Raw genomic sequence first — 16,278 nt, forward strand, 5'->3', positions numbered from 1 at the left:
TCACATAATTGCTAACGTAAGCATAAAGACCTGAGCCCCAGCCTTAACATACATGTTTTTAAATTTTTTTACTGGATAGTCTCTGTATTTACATTAGAGATGTTATCCCCTTTCCCCCAATACCATCTCTTCCCTCTAACATTGCCTCCATGAAGGTGCTCCCTCTCCTAACCACCCTCTCCCATCTCAGCACCTTGGTATTCCCCTACACTGGGAAAATGAGCCTTTGTTGGAAAAAAAAAGTTCTCTCCCTCCCATTAATGCCAGAAAATGCTATCCTCTGCTACATATGTACTTGGAGCCATGGGTCTCTCCATACGAACTCATTGGTTAGTGTTTTAGTCTCTGGGAACTGTGATGGGTTTGGTTGGTTGATAATTTTGTTCTTCCCAAACGGTTGCAGAACCTTTCAGCTCCTTCAGTCCTTTCTCTAGCTCCTTCATTGGGGTTCTTGTGTTCAGTCCAATAATTAGCTGCAAGCATCCTCCTCTGTATCAGTATGGCTCTGGCAGACCCTCTGAGGAGGCATCCATATCAGGTTCCTGCCAGTAAGCACTACTTGACATCAGCAATAGTTTAGTGGCTGCATATGGGATGGATCCCCAGGTGAGGCAGTCTCTGGATGATCTTTTTTTCAATCCATGATCCTCTATTTATCCCATTATTTCCTCCCATGAGTGTTTTGTTCTTCCTTCTAAGAAGGATGGAGGCATCCACCTTCTGGCCTTCCTTCTCTTTGAGCTTCATAAGGTCTGTAAATTGTTTCTTGGGTATTCCGAGGTTTGGGGCTAGTATCTGCTTATCAGTGAGTGCATACCATGTGTGTTCTTTTGTGATTTGGTTACATCACTCAGAATGATATTCTCTATTTTCATCTATTTGCCTAGGAATTTCATACAGCCTTTGTTTCTAATAGCTGAGTAGTACTTCATTGTGTAAATATACCATACTTTCTGCATCCATTCCTGTTGAAGGACATCTGGGTTCTTTCCAGCTTCTGGCTATTATAAATAAGGTTGCTATGAACATGGTGCAGCATGTGTCCTTGTTAGATGTTGGAGCTTCTTTTGGGTATATGCCAAAGAGTGGAATAGCTGGGTCCTCAGGCAGTATTAAGTCCAATTTTCTGAGGAACTGCCAGACTGATTTCCAGAGTGGTTGTACCAGCTTACAACCCCACCAACATGGAGAAATGTTCCTCTTTCTCCACATCCTCACCAGCATCTGCTGTCACCTGAGTTTTTTATCTTACTCATTCAGACTGGTATGAGGTGGAATCTCGGAATTACTTTGATCTGCATTTTCCTAATGACTAGGGATATTAAGCATTTCTTTAGGTGCCTCTCAGTCATTCGATATTTCTCAGTTGAAAAATTTTTGTTTAGCTCTGTATCCCATTTTTAATAGGATTATTTTATTCTCTAGAGTCTAACTTCTTCAGTTCTTTGTATATATTGGATACTAGCTCTCTATCAAGATGTAGGATTGATAAAGATCTTTTCCCAGTCTGTTGGTTGCTGTTTTGTCCTTTTGACAGTGTCCTTGGCCTTACAGAAGTTTTACAATTTCATGAGATCCCATTTGTCGATTCTTGATCTTAAAGCATAAGCCATTGGTGTTCTGCTCAGGAAATTTTCCCCCGTGCCTATGTGTTCTAAGCTCTTCCCCACTTTCTGTTCTATTAGTTTCAGTGTACCTGGTGTAATTCTGATCAGTCTGCCTTCATAGGTTACCTATCCTTTTTACCCCGTACTGCTTTTGGTATTCTTTCTGTTTTGAACATTCAGTGTTTTGACTATTATAAGTCGGGAGGAATTTCTTTTCTGCTTCAATCTATTTGAGGTTCTGTAGGCTTCTTGTATGTTCATGGTTATCTCTCTCTCTCTCTCTCTTTTTTTTTTTTTTTTTTAGGTTAGGGAAGTTTTCTTCTATAATTTTGTTGAAAATTTTTACTGGGCCTTTTAGTTGGGAGTTTCACTCTCTTCTACACCTATTATCCTTAGATTTGATCTTCTCATTGTATCCTGGATTTCCTGGACGTTTTGGGTTAGAAGCTTTTTGATTTTTGCATTTTCTCTGACTGTTGTGTCAATATTTTCTATCGTGTCTTCTGCCCCTCAGATTCTCTCCTCCATCTCTTGTATTCTATTGGTGATGCTTGCGTCTATGACTCTTGATGTAGGCTTTCCAACTTCAGGGTTGTCTCCTTTTGTGATTTCTTCATTGTTTCTATTTTTGTTTTCAACTCCTTCAACTGTTTGGTTGTGCTTTCCTGTAGCTCTTTAAGTGATTTTTGTGTTTTTTGTGTTTCCTCTTTAAGGGCTTCAACTTGTGTGCATGTGTTCTCCTGGCTTCCCTGTTCTTCTTTAAGAGTGTTATTTATGTGCTTCTTGAGGACCTCCATCATCATCATCATCATGAAGTGTGATTTGAAGTCTAAATCTTGTTTTTCTGGTGAGTTGGGATATCCACAATTTGCTGTGGTGGGAGAAGTGGGTTCTGGTGTTGCCAGATTGTCTTGGTTTCTGTTTCTTAGGTTCCTGCCCTTACCTCTTGCTATCTTGTTATCAGTGATGCTAGGTGATCTTGTTGACTCTGACTGAAGCTTGTCTCTCCTGTGGGTATGTAGGCCTGTGGGCTCTGGAGGGAGATTGCTCCTGGCTCTCTGGGTAGGCTGTGAGTTTTGATGGTAGTGGGCTGTAGGTAGACATGTGCTGCCATATACCCAGATTACAAATTTTTTCTGAATAAAGCTATTACAGGGCTCTCAATCTAAATCCAGGATGGGGAAGAGGCAGTAGAGGCGGTATGCTGTTACTGGTGACTGGCTACACCAGTGCCCTGCAGAGGAGCCAACTAGACCAGCTAACGAACTCTGCGATGACAGCCACATCTTCAGCCACAAACCCCGTGGCTGATATTCAAGGGCCAAAGGAACCATCTGTCTTGACCAGAACTTTTCTACCCCCATGAAATCTTTATTTCTTCCTTCATTCAAAGCCAACACTAATCAGGGCTGGCAGAAAGCCCAGGAGATGGGTAACCTCTTTCCTAGCTGTCCTAAAGCAGTCTTTATCTCTTATCACTAAGAACAGCTTAGAGATGGTTGCATGGGCGACTTTCTGCCAAAACAAAGAGGAGCAAGTGGCCCCCTGTGTCCTGAACATGGGGCTCTGGTCCTATGCCAAGAGGGGCCTGACAAAACAGACAATGAAATGTGAATCTACACAGTGAAGTCCTATGTAAACTCAGCATTCATGTCTGCTGCTCCATGCCATCCACTGGGATGTAATTAGGCGACAATTCAATTACAGTATTATCTGCAGATGGACTCCTGGGGACTAAGGAGAAGGAAGATTGGATGGAAGGTTAACTTCCTACTGCAGGCTCCAACAGTGAACTTTGTATGAGAAACAAATCATTACTGACCCAGGTCTTTAACCTCCTCTCAACTTTCTCCCACAAACATGTGGGATTCAATGAATATCTTCATAACAATGATGGACCCACTCAGATTCAAGAACTCATGTTTATGTGATTAGCCCTCCTGGTTTTGCTTAGGAGCATTTCTTTCTGCGCTCACAACACTGATTTACATCTTGCAAGGTTCTCACTCCCACCCCGGCCACCCATCACCTGGAGAGCCACACACAGAGGCTCTGCAGAGGGTGGGGGCATACTTGTCAGCAGGGCAAACTTGTTCAGTACCACAGTCCTACAGTCCTCATCAAGTATGACAATGGCAATTATCAGTATTATTTCCCTTTAATTGAACAGTGCTGTGCCTTTTGATAGTGAAAGTAGCATTAATATTAATATCAATAAAGCAGAGATATAGACCAACTAAGTACTTACTAAGTACTGGGTACTAAGTACCTGATCATCAATTCACTCCTCGAAATAATAAGAGAAAGACAGCATTGATGCCACTATTTCATTTACAAGAAAACTGGGCTGAGGAAGGACTCCGTGGCTGTCAAAAACAGCACAGAGAAAGTAACTGACTAAAATGACATGGAAGCCCCAACAGCTTAGCTCCATAGACCATACTCGTAATTACACAAGTTCTAAGCTCTTCATCCCAAGCATTGTTATCCTTCTTGACAATGAGGCTGGTATTTGGAACCTTGAGGAAAGGTGTCCTTCTCTTCATAGAGGCACATGCCTTCAGACAGTAATAAACTCAAAGTTCAATTGTATCAAAGGCTAGTGTCAGCTAATCGCAACTAAGAGACTATTCACAGGATTTAGCAACTACTGAGTCTTCAAAAATGTGATGTGATATTCTTAAAAAATAAACTCATGAGAGTCAGTATGATGCCAGAGAAAAGACAAATAGAAACCAGTATCTGACTTCTACCCAGTGAAAGGAGAACTTGGTCACAGAAGCACATAAAATACAGACATGACAGATGTTCACTAAACAGCTATTGTGTGTTGCAGACTGATGGAACAGCCTTTGTCCTCTTAGAACTGACATTCTGCTTCAATAAAAAGAGCAGTATGAATGTAAGAGGCAATGATACGTGTGCCATAAAGGAACAGAAACAAGGCAGGAGAGACGGCTCAGGCCATAGTGTGTTTGCTTCCTCCAACCTCCTGATTCCCCATGCAGGCATCCCTAAAACAACAGAGCCTCAGAAACAGTCCTCGCTATCCCTGACAGATTATTTAACTGGATCCTCAAAAGGCCTTGTCTTGGCCCAGTATCTCCAGGTAGGAATCTGGGACGGGTCCGGAGGGAAGTGGCTTAAGTACAGCCTGGACAGAACACGGGACACTCGGTATCTCACTTTCTGGGACATCCTATGCCACAGCCCTCCATCCTTGAAGGGTGTATCTGGACAGGCCCTCTCGGTTTCTGTCTGGAACAGCTATGAGAGTCTTGTAGGAAGAAAAACCTAAGCCCTCTTGGCAGGTGGGTAGGGAGGCGGCACTGTCTGCAGACTACTTGATTCAGAAACTGGCTCTACAAGTTGTCTCCATGATTTGAGTATCCATCTCCTTATATTTCAATGAGACTAAGAACAGCTCCTATGCAAGGAAGGTGGTGGTACCCACGCAAAGAGCTTGCACCAGTTCTTGGCATGCAGTGAGTGCTATAAAATTAATGCTAACTCTGTTTGTCAAGATAGGGGCTTACTACATTGCCCAGGCTGGCCTGAAATGTGTAGTGATACTCCTGCCTCAGTGTCTCAAATGCTGAGATTAAAGGTTATCTGACTAAAATGTAAGCTCCTGGTAAATTAAAGAGGAACAGAAAACCTATCCCATCTATATGATCCTCCCAGGCTACAGTCAGCTCCTGTTCCTCTCACCTGACAGTGTGTGTGTGTTCACCCCTGGACTCATCCAGGCTCTGTAAGACTGACACATAGGCCTGATTGGCCTCTTCTTTTTTGGTTGGCTGCCTTTTTAAAGACTGTCTTAGCCACAGTGTCAGAGTAAGCCAGAGAATGTAACTGAAGTCACTCTCCTCCTTGCATACCAATGGCTGAAGTTCTCCCCATAACAGCCAATGCCAGAATATGATTTGTCTATTCTGCATCTGGGGCCTGGTCCCCTTTCTTCCCCTGGCTTATCAACTTTTAATTATGTTCTCTCCAGCCCCTGGCATGTTCTGTCTCCTGTCCTGGAAAGCTGTTCTCCAGATCACCTCAGATTTCCAATGAAATGTCTCCAAATAAAAAGGCCTCCCCTGGCTTTCCTTGATATTATTCAGTCCTTGTGACCTGCTTATCTTTCTTTTTTGAGTGTGTGTTTATGTATGTACTTGTATGTATGTATATGTGCATATGTGTGTATATGTTTATATGTGTATGTGTGTATATGTGTGTTAAGTATGTATGTATTTGTGTGCATGCGTGTGTGTATGTGTATATGTGTGCAAACATGTATTTATGTGTATGTATGCACAAGTGTGTGTGTATGTGTGTGTATATGTGTGTTAAGTATGTATGTATTTGTTTGTATGAGTATGTGTATGTGTGGGAAAACATGTATTTCTGTATATGTATGTCATTGTCTGTGTGCACAAGTGTGTATGTGCGCGTGTGCTTGTGTGTGTGTGTGTGTGTGTGTGTGTGTGTGTGTGTGTGTGTGTATTTCCAGAGAACAATCTTTGTCACTGTTCCTTTGATGCTGTTTCTCTGATGTTTTGAGACAAGGTCTCACAACTTGGCCTGGAATTCACTGATTAGACTAGAATGCCTTCTAGTAAGCCCCAAGGATCCTCCTATCTCTGCTTCTCCAGTGTTGGAGTTAATAAGCAAGTACCATCATGCCTGGCTATTTTACATGGTTCTGGGGATTGAACTTGGGTCTGTATACTGACCCATCACAAGTCTACCTCCTTTAAGAAGCAGCCTATCCATACCATCAAGATATCAGTCCTTGTTCTTTTGAGCAGAGATGGAGGTTGAATGCAGGGCCTTATAATGCTAGACAAGTGCTCTGTTCTTTAGCTACATCTCTGGCTCCAATACATTGTGACAATTCGTCAGAATTCCAACCATAATCCTGACAAGCTTTCTGTGTTTGGCAAACCGATTCTGAAGGGGAGATCGACTAGAGGTTGGGGAAGGAGCCAGAGCAGGCCTACAAACACAATGGTAATTAACAAAGTTGCCGAACTAACCCAAGATCTGACGTTAAAGCTTGCTATAGATAGAGCTACAGTAATTAACACACCGTGACACTGGTAAAATAAACAAACAAAACCTCCAAAATAGACCTGCATAATAACGGTCAGTAATCTTGGACAAAGAGACAAAAGCAACTCAGTGGAGAAATAGTAATCATCTCATTCATCCTACAACGCTCCATGAATTCTGTCCCCAGGCCAGAGCTCAAATGTACTGACCTGTGAGCCTCAGTCCAACCCTGTGGCTTTTCTCTTAGTACAGGTAAGAACTTCTAGATCAGGCTTTTTAAGTGCTTCTAGAAAACCCACTCTCATGACGGTGTCTTCTTAGTTAAATTATCACAGAATCTAAGTTAGAACAAGACATCCCAACCTATGGAGACTTGGAAAACTAGGACATTGATCATTGCCTTCCAAGAACACCTCTGCTGATGGAGAAATCAAGAGCCTGCCAGATGACAGCCCGGTTGAGTTTCAGGGAAACCTGTAACATGAGGAAGCTTAGGACACAGCCTCCCTCACCAACTCCTAGAGCCCTCCGTGACTCAGATGTATTTCTGCAAGCAACAGGAAGAGGCAAGCAACAGGAAAGGAGAGGTATCGGATGAACTGAGCGCTTCCTACAATCAAGCCCCACTCAACCATGAACCTTCTTTCTCCATCTCTTCCTGTGACTATACAGACCACACAGTGGGGAGCAAAGACCAGAAGTAGCATACTGTCCGCAGATAGGAGAACTGGGAAGTGTCTGGCAAGGACAGAAAGAAAATCTGGGGCCGTTTTATAAAACTTGAAATAACAGCCTTGTTATAAATATAGCTTCCTGATCAGTCAATCAGCCAGAATAGCACACTGGTAGTTTTCCCCCAAGTGTCCACAATTTTACTGTAGCCTTTCTTTAAAAAGTCCCTAGTGACTAATGCAAATATTAAAACCAAACACTTGGGGTGAATTTAAAAAAATGATAGGAGGAAAAGAAATCTGTAATCATGGTGTGTGAATCAAAACTGCCCGCCATCTCCTCAACACAGCGGATGACAGCTAGGGAAATGAGCAGACGCTGATTAGGGAACAAAGTCAGCTCAATTTCAAGCTTCAGTTCCACAGTAATAGGCCACGATGCGCTCTGAAAATTTTACAACAGAATCAATCTCATTGCACCCAAACTGCCGCAAAGCCAGGATCCAAACTCTCTACAGAGCTCTACTTAGGCACAGGTAAACCCAGCCGGGTCAAATCATCCTATCAGTAGAGGAGAGGGAGGGAGGGAGGGAGGGAGGGAGGGAGGGAAGGAAGGAAGGAAGGAAGGAAGAAAAGAAAGAAAAAAGGAAGGAAGGAAGGAAGGAAGGAAGGAAGGAAGGAAGGAAGGAAGAAAAGAAAGAAAAAAGGAAGGAAGGAAGGAAGGAAGGAAGGAAGAAAGAAAAAAAGAAAAAAGGAAGGAAGGAAGGAAGGAAGGAAGGAAGGAAGGAAGGGAGGGAGGAAGGAAGGGGGCATGTACATTAAACTTCTTAAATGTTAGTCTAACAGGACTTTTCTCTATACCAAGAAAGGAAATGGCTTCTAAGAGGTGGGGGACAGGACACGAGTCCTAGCAACTTGAGCTCACCTGCAATGATCCCGTCCATCTGCTCCAGGGCAGCTTCCAACATATGACTAGCGTCAGAACTCATGGTTCCTGTTATCTGCTTAGTCTCCTGCTGCTTCTGAAAATTCAAATACAGAACAGAGGAGAAATGACAGATGTTAGGCGTTATACATGCAAGACCATGAAAGTGCTTTAGGTCCACCAACAGATATTTCCCAATGTTTAAAAAAGGGTAGCTTTACTGAAATCTAACAGATAAATGAAGAACTGCATACATTTCACAAGTTCTGTCTGCTAAGTTTGGACATATAAAAAGACCTCATGACACCATGACTACAATGATGGTAGTAAGTATAGAAACTTTATTTCCCACAAATGCTTACACTTATAACACTGTGTTCATTGTACACACAACATACCTTCATTAAGAATCCAGGCCAGGCACTAGAGAGGTAGCTCAGCAGTTAAAAAAAACTATTGCCTGCTCTTCCACAGGACCTGGGTTTGGTTCCCAGCACCCACGTGGCAGCTTACAACTATCTGTAACTCCAGTTCCAGAGAATACAATGCCCTTGTTTGGCCACTGCAGGCACAGCATACATGCGGTACACAGACATATATGCATGCAAAACACCCATGCACATAAATTAAAAATAAAAAAAATCGTTGTTGTTTGTTTTTAATTCCAGGCCAGAGCCAGTAAGGTAACTTAGCAGGGAAAGAGATTGCTACACGAACCCATTATCCTTAGTTAGAACCCAGAACTGTGTAAAGATGGAAGGAGAGAATGGAGTCAAAAGTTTTCCTCTGACCTCTACACGTACGTAAGCTGTGACGCACACACAAAATAATAATGGTAAATATGATGATGGGGGAGGGGAAGAGGGAAACCTTAGAGCTATTTAGTTTCCATTTTCTCTGTAGCCTCATGCTTCTGGTGAGAATACTCTTTTGCCATGAATCTTAAGCATTCGAGTTTTATAACATAGAGCTACCAGTTTACCTCTGTGACAGCGAGAGAGTTGTTACACCTCTCCACGCTGATAACCACGGCCCCAGAAGCTCTAACAGCCACTGAGGAAGGCCCTGCTGTCCTGTACGGTATGTGCCTCTTACCTACATACAGTCCTCCCCTTGGATATGTGTGGGCCTGGATGAAACGCAGCCACGGTTACTTTCCTTTCTCTAAATGACCAGTGCGCCCCATCCAGGAGTGTCTCATTTACAAAGACAGGAAGAGAATGCTGTCCCAAAAACACCGACACTATTTTATCCACTTACCCAACAGCAATCTGAGATGAATCCCAGTCTCTCCAGCTCGAGACGACCTCCTAGGATGTACAGTCCAGCCACTTTCTAAAGTTCAATCGCTGCTCTTTCAGGCCCATCACTAAGGGTGGGTGACAGACTTCCTTCCCTTAGTCCCATCCTCCCCATCCATGACTACTTCTATCTCTGAATAATTCTGCCTCTTAGAAAGATGCTAAGGCTAAGCTGCCTTCTTGCTACCTCCTCCATGTGTCCTGCTTCTCACCTCCCTGGATGACAGAGAAGGTCTTGCAACAGCATTTGTCATCCTAAGAAGATACTGAGCTCATGTCTGTAAGGAGTCATCATTGGTTTGCTCATTCAGCAAAGCCTACGCATGTTCCTAACGTGCGTCAGTCCTTTAACTGACCCAGGCATGGTTCCCACGCCAGAGCATGAAACAGATGCTTCTGAAGGGTTCCCTTGGGATGTGAAACCCCTGGAGGAAATTAGGTACTACACAGGAGATTGAAGAATTAATGAATTTAAGACCACAAAACAAAACAAAAAAAAAAAAAAAATGGGCTGAGTCTAAGCCCCAGCTCTACCATTCACGATTTATTTACTATGTGACCACTGAGCCTTAGAGTTTCCCCAACTACAAATGAGGGCAACAGCATCTAACCCACATGACTGGTGTCAGGACCAGAAGGTCAGTAAAGTCACACTAGGTGCTCCCTGCATAGAGTGAAGTCTGGTTTTGCTGTTTTTCCTTTAAAGTGGAGCAATATCTCTAGGCATATCTTTGCCAGACCAGTTCAGAAGACAGGACTTGAAGCTAAACTGCTGGGGGCCGTGGAGGAAGAACTCAGCTACACTCAAAGGCCAACTTCCCTGCAGGTGATGACAAAGCAAGGTCATTCTCCACACGGAAGGAAACACAATATTCCACGGCACCAAGGGCCAAGGAAGGTTCAGAAGCAAGGGCACTTAGCTAGGAGTTGGGGAGGGATCTGCCTCGAGTCAAGAACCACTCTGTACAGCTAGCTTAAGGAGAACCTAACCAGTACCCCGAAATCCTAGTAGGGACCTTGTTATGTACACTCTTAACAAGGGCCAGAACTCCCATAAAGCAGGAAAGTGGTCTAGGCTGTCCCCAGAATGTGACATTATTAAAGCCTGAGAGGGAAGCAAGCTTGGGTCAGGACAGACAAGGTAGCAAGGAAAAAGGAGGTGGCAGAAGCAGGGCTTGTTCTGCCACAGGGAACCTGAAGTTTGAAATACTTCCCTGTAAAACTGTGTCACTGCTCCTAAGCGGGAAAATGTTAGCAGTCTTCCCCATGGCCTATGGTAACAGGGCTGCCCGGCCAGCAGTGCTCTTTCCACAGCACTGCCCAAGCAGCTCTCCAGACAGTCTGAGGCCATGCCTTCCCCTGTGAGTTGCCACCTGTCAATCTCTTCACTGTTGAGTTTGCTCCCCAGCTTTCTACAGGGCTGCTTTACTCTCAGTCTCGGGTCTCAGCTTCAAAGTGCCTTCTCAGAGGGGCCTTCTCTGGACATTGTAAAGTGTGTGTGTGTGTGTGTGTGTGTGTGTGTGTGTGTGTGTGTGTGTGTGTGTGTGTGTGTGTGTGTGAAGTATATATGTAAAGTATACATGCAATTCCTAAGTATCTTATCTATGTGTTCGCTTCCCATCCGTGAAACAAGGGACTCGTTCAACCCCTATTACCCCAGCTGTCCCTGTACCTTGCAGGGTGTCCCATGTACGCTGTTTGTAAAGAAATGCTTGTGGAAAAAAAATAATAAATCCAGGTAGCCATCATCCCCTGACCTCTGCCATACTTGGCACTGGGGAGGTACTGATAACTTCTCCCATGGGCCACATAGTCCACGGGAAGAGACAAAACTATGAGCGAATACTTATGGCATACTGTGAGGAGCACAGATAGAGGTGGGTAGGCAGCGTCACTGCGTCTTGACAGATAAATAGGAGCTTTCTCAGAAGGTAAGGAGGAGAATGTTCTTCCAGGCAGAGGGGGCGGTGCATGAGGCAGGAAGGCATGTAAGGGCAGGATGCCAGTTAGCTAAGGACAAGATGGTTGATGAAATTATACAGGAGCAACCAGCTACTCTCAATGAGTCAAAGCCTTCTACAGCCTCCCATAAGCAGGGTCTGGGAGATTTAATAAGAGGAACCTGGGAATCACTACTTCATGGCTCTGGGTACCATCATATAACATAACAAATGATCTCAGGTGAAAAAGGAGTGCAGACTTTTAAGGAGAGAGTTCATATTTCAGAAGGCAGATCAGTTTCACTGAACTGATGAGTGGGAGGTTAGCCAAGGCCGAGGCCTCCGACCAGGGTGAAAACTGATGGCATCGGCTTGGTGTGGGCAACCCCCAAGAGCTAATGATCTTCTAAAGTGGCAACAGAGAGGCTTTAGAAGAACAACCTAGAATATCTGCCCAGTGATGAGCTGGTGCTTGGCAAATAGCAAGCGGGCGGACCCTGGCCACCCACAGAAAGAGGAGCATGAGTCAAAGGTGTATCCTCGCCACAGCCCAGAAGTTGCAGCAGTGACACAGGGGAAGCTGCTTCAGGCAGAGCTGATGAGCTCACTTCTATACCTGCTGGATTGGAGGTAACAGCAGGACTCGTGAGTAATGATGGGTTCCTGCCAGATGTCACAGTGTCTGGTGTATGAGAGGCAATGTGCCACAGGAGCCTCCTCCCCACTGGATAAACACAGGGAATCTTACTAAATCAGGGAAGGCAGAAGGTCTTCAGCCATTCCCCTTCTGACTGCTAACAGCCATTTCTCCCCCTTCCTAAGATAAACATCATGTTAGCAAAGAATACACAACAGGGCCACTTTGCCTCAAGAATCTTGGGGTGGGGAGCCTAATTCTCTTGTACTGGTCACATTAAATATATATGGTTTTCCTATGAGAAACTTTCAATTTTCTGTGAACTGCAAGGGGTTCTGTTTCAATTTAATCTTAATACTACATACCAGGAGTTTGTCTCAGATCACAAATTGAAGGCTCAATCCTGCAATCTATCCCCACCCCAAATGCTAGTGAAAAGTTCAGACCCCTGAGCTGACTAGCTACAAAACAAGGGGTCTTCCACCCCTTCCCCAGGTTTGATAATATGCTAGACTAGTTCATAAAATGTAATATTTCACAAAGGGTTAAGTGTGAGGTTAAGTGTTCTAACCCATGGGGCTGGAGAGATGGCTCTGTAGTGAAGAGCACTTACTGCTCTTTCAGAGACATGGACTTAGTAACTCCAGTTCCAGATTATCTAACTCCTCTTCTGTGCTTGGCAGGCTGCTGAATACACATGATACACATATGCATAAAAATATAACATCTACACACACATATTTAAAGCTATTCCAACCCTTCAGTCTCTCCTAGTTGATTCCCTTGGTCACTAGCCTTCGTTCTCTGAGAGTCACATCATCAGCATAAACTTAAATATGATTGAAAGAGATTTATTTTAAATAACAAAAGCTAGTCTACACACTCCTCTAGCCATAGCAATACATCTAAGAGTCACTTTAACTCTCAAGAGCTTTAGGAGCCTTGTGTTATGAACAAGGGAAAATGATCACATACATTATCCGACAACATCGGAGGCTCACAAAAGGCAATGATGAGCTCTGCATCTTCCTTGTCTGGTCTGTTCCTCCCCAAAGAGAGGTGCTGTGCGACAAAACTTTTCCTGAAGAGATGTAACACACACACACACACACACACACACACACACACACACACACACACACACACGAATGCACATACGCATGCACATCTACTCATCCTAGATAAGGAACCCACAACAGACTAAAACACAGATATCACCAAAGTCCAACTTAGTGGACCAATGAGTTTTACTGTGGTTACTTACAGGAATCTATGTGAGGAGTTACTTCAGGAGCAGAAATAACTCAAAGACAGTTACATCACCAAGGCCCATCCCAGCATGGGTAACAGTTCACAAATGCTGGGAAGCTGGAGCACACTGCAGAACTTGTAGGCAAAACAACAGATTGGAGAGTGTCCTTTCTAAATGACTCTGGTATAAATTTCTGCCAGGCAACTTAGCTTGTTTCTGCTTCTAGACAGCTGATCTGATTTCAGTCTTCTTTATAGCTCAACTTTCCTCAGAGTCTTTCTTGCAGCTAGGCTCTGTTTACTCTAGCAGGGAAGGACCTGGTGAATCTAACCAATTTCAGGGACTTCCTGAAGCTGTTTTGAGTTGTTTACCTTCCTGCTTACTGAGGTTCTTGCAGGATGGAATGTTTTTAATCTCAGAGGAAACTGTTACACAACACTCCATCCCTTCCTTTAGCTCTTGCATTCTTTTTGCTCCCTCTTCCACAATGGTCCCTGAGACTTGGAGAGGATCCACCTATGGCTAAGAAATGAGCCACCATGTTACAGTAGCAGCCACTGTTCTCAGCTTTACTAGTGTTTACAAGTTGAGCCTGATATCAACAGTGACAGGCAACATCACATCCATCTAGAAAAGCCATATAAATTGCTTTCCTAATCAGACCTATAACCTCCCAACTGCAGGTTTTGTTTTAGCTTACAGTACCAGTCTTGAACTCCTTCTTGTAGAAAAGGCATTAAATCCAACTGGAAGGATGTTGGTCTTAATCCACAACAGTCAAGCCACTTTTGCATAAACAGGCACATCCTGGCTAACATGTTGGTGTTTTAACACTCAGGGTCTATGGGCAAGCAGAAATGTCAGAGACAGCTCTCCACCAGTAGCCTTCAAGGCTTCCTCTAACAATACAAAAGCCAGCCAGAAGGGTGTGAGTTTCCAGTTCATGCCCAGCTTAATTCCTCCATGTCCTGTAATCAAAGCATGCAAATGTGATGTCTTCAACAATAGCATCTTTCTGTTTAGTTCTGACAAAACACCAACAGCAGCAGTATTAGCCTTTATGATCTGGGGCCTTGGGGGCTTTCCTGACCAACAACCAACAGGAAAGTAGCCTACTCCTGGCACATAAGATTCAGTAATCTTATGGCCTCTGGGAGTGTCTTTTTCTACCCATGTAGGGTGTCTTTTGGATTTTAACTCTTTAGCTAATGTTTTTAAAACCCATATTTTTTTTTTTCATTTAATTAACTGAGCCCCAGTAGGATGTAATATAGAAGGAAGTAGTTTGGTTGTCTCTTCAATGGCTTCCCAAATCTGCAAGGCTAGCACTATGTCTATATAACAAAACCTTTTCCAGAGGATGGGTGAAGCACTCTAAAAGTCTGCTGTTACCTCTTGTCACCAAGTGTCAGGTGATCCCAGAAGGTCACAACTAAGAAGATACTAAAGCCAAGCATAAGCAAGGTCTAACACAGCACAGAAAGGTTCCATCCATTTGTATCAAATGATCCTCCACAGATCAAGGTTGGGTACAAAGCATGGATAGGAGATATTAACTTTTAGTTCCTGTAATCCTCAGCCATTCTCTCTGAGCCATTATGTTTTCATATCCTGGAGCTTTTCCACGAAGCCTCCCTACATTCCTCCATACCCAATAAACTCAGTGGGCCTGATTTAATCAGCTCCAATCTACCACCCAGGGCCAAAGCAACCTATGGTCTTGTTCTCCCTGCTGTCCCTGCTGGCACTTTGAGTCAGACAGGCCCTGGGTTGGCGCTACAGCAGCTGCCTCCCCATTTGCCACACCTAGCTGTTAGGGAAGTTGCCAAGTGGACAAACCATCTACACCCCTACCATAACCTTTCTTGGAGGGAAGTGTAGCCTCCTTAGTCTAGGGTATAATTACCCACCCCTGGGACAGGCTAATCAGCTTCACTTGTATTGTTCTATGTGTGTGTGTTCTGTTAACTGTTCCCCAGGCTTGAAAGCCTTCACAAAGCTTATTAGCACACAGTTTTGCTTTCTATCCATTTCCCCACCTAGGAGCTCCAGCTAGATCTTGCCATAATTTGTCTTTGAAGAACCCAAGCAGACCTCTTCCTGTTTTACCTTTTGCTTATCTCCTCTAGCTTATTCTTTTGTCTCCTGGACAGTCTTTACATACTGGTCTAAGTCACTGAGACCTGCCAAAACCTTTCCTACTTTATAAAGATCTTGCCCACCAAAAAGCTCACCAAAGCCACTAGAACTCCATGTCAACCTCAAGGTCCTTTTAACTCCTCTGTAATTATAGTTCTATCTGACAGACTAAACTTGAACTGGGTCAAACACAGTTTCTCTTATTTCTAGTTCCCCCAATAGCATCTGCCCTTCCATGGTCCTCAGTTCCTAACATTACAGGGATGTGAGATGGTGATAACCAAGCACTCCTAACGACTTGGAAAAGCCAGTCCATCAGGGGCCGATTTTTCCCTCATACCCTCTCAGGTTATGTAGCCTTGGCCTTAAGGGGGGGATGGATAGTTACATGACTCAGTTTTCCTGCCTCCACAGCAGTTAGACTGATCCCGTCCACTCCCGTGTTCATGGTCTCAATGGCAGACTCTTCCATTGCGTGTTTAAAAGTCTCCCCATATTCCAGAAGTTCCAAGCACTGAGTATTTCCTCATCACCCGTTTGTACCTGGCCACTGTTAAGGCCTCCGTTTTTATGTTGGATCACAGTTTTTCCCTCTTTTTCCACTAAAGGTCAGATGCTCAGAGGATCATCTGTTGCTTTTACCTTGGTCTCTTCTTCCTCAGTCTCTCAATCTTCCGATGGGTTCCAAGTTATTGGACCCCAGGAAGGACTTTAGAGCATGGACCTAACTTCAACTCTCTTTTCCTTCCAGTCCTCAAGC

At 44.0% G+C, this 16,278-nt stretch overlaps 1 protein-coding gene across 10 annotated transcripts in view; it reads right to left on the reverse strand.

Annotated features, from left to right (window-relative positions):
• PPFIBP2 (PPFIA binding protein 2) overlaps positions 1–16,278 on the reverse strand; it is a gene marked incomplete at its 5' end in the record, with an annotated part of 153,001 nt that overhangs the window by 103,292 nt on the left and 33,431 nt on the right. For all 10 annotated transcript variants that reach the window (XM_080912717.1, XM_080912709.1, XM_080912718.1 and 7 more), the window contains one exon: positions 8,250–8,346. In XM_080912717.1, coding sequence (XP_080768843.1) covers positions 8,250–8,313 — 64 coding nt within the window. The remainder of the gene's footprint in view (positions 1–8,249; positions 8,347–16,278) is intronic.

The sequence above is a fragment of the Micromys minutus genome (assembly GCF_963924665.1).
Source record: "Micromys minutus genome assembly, chromosome: 2".
NCBI classification, from domain to species: Eukaryota; Metazoa; Chordata; class Mammalia; order Rodentia; family Muridae; genus Micromys; species Micromys minutus.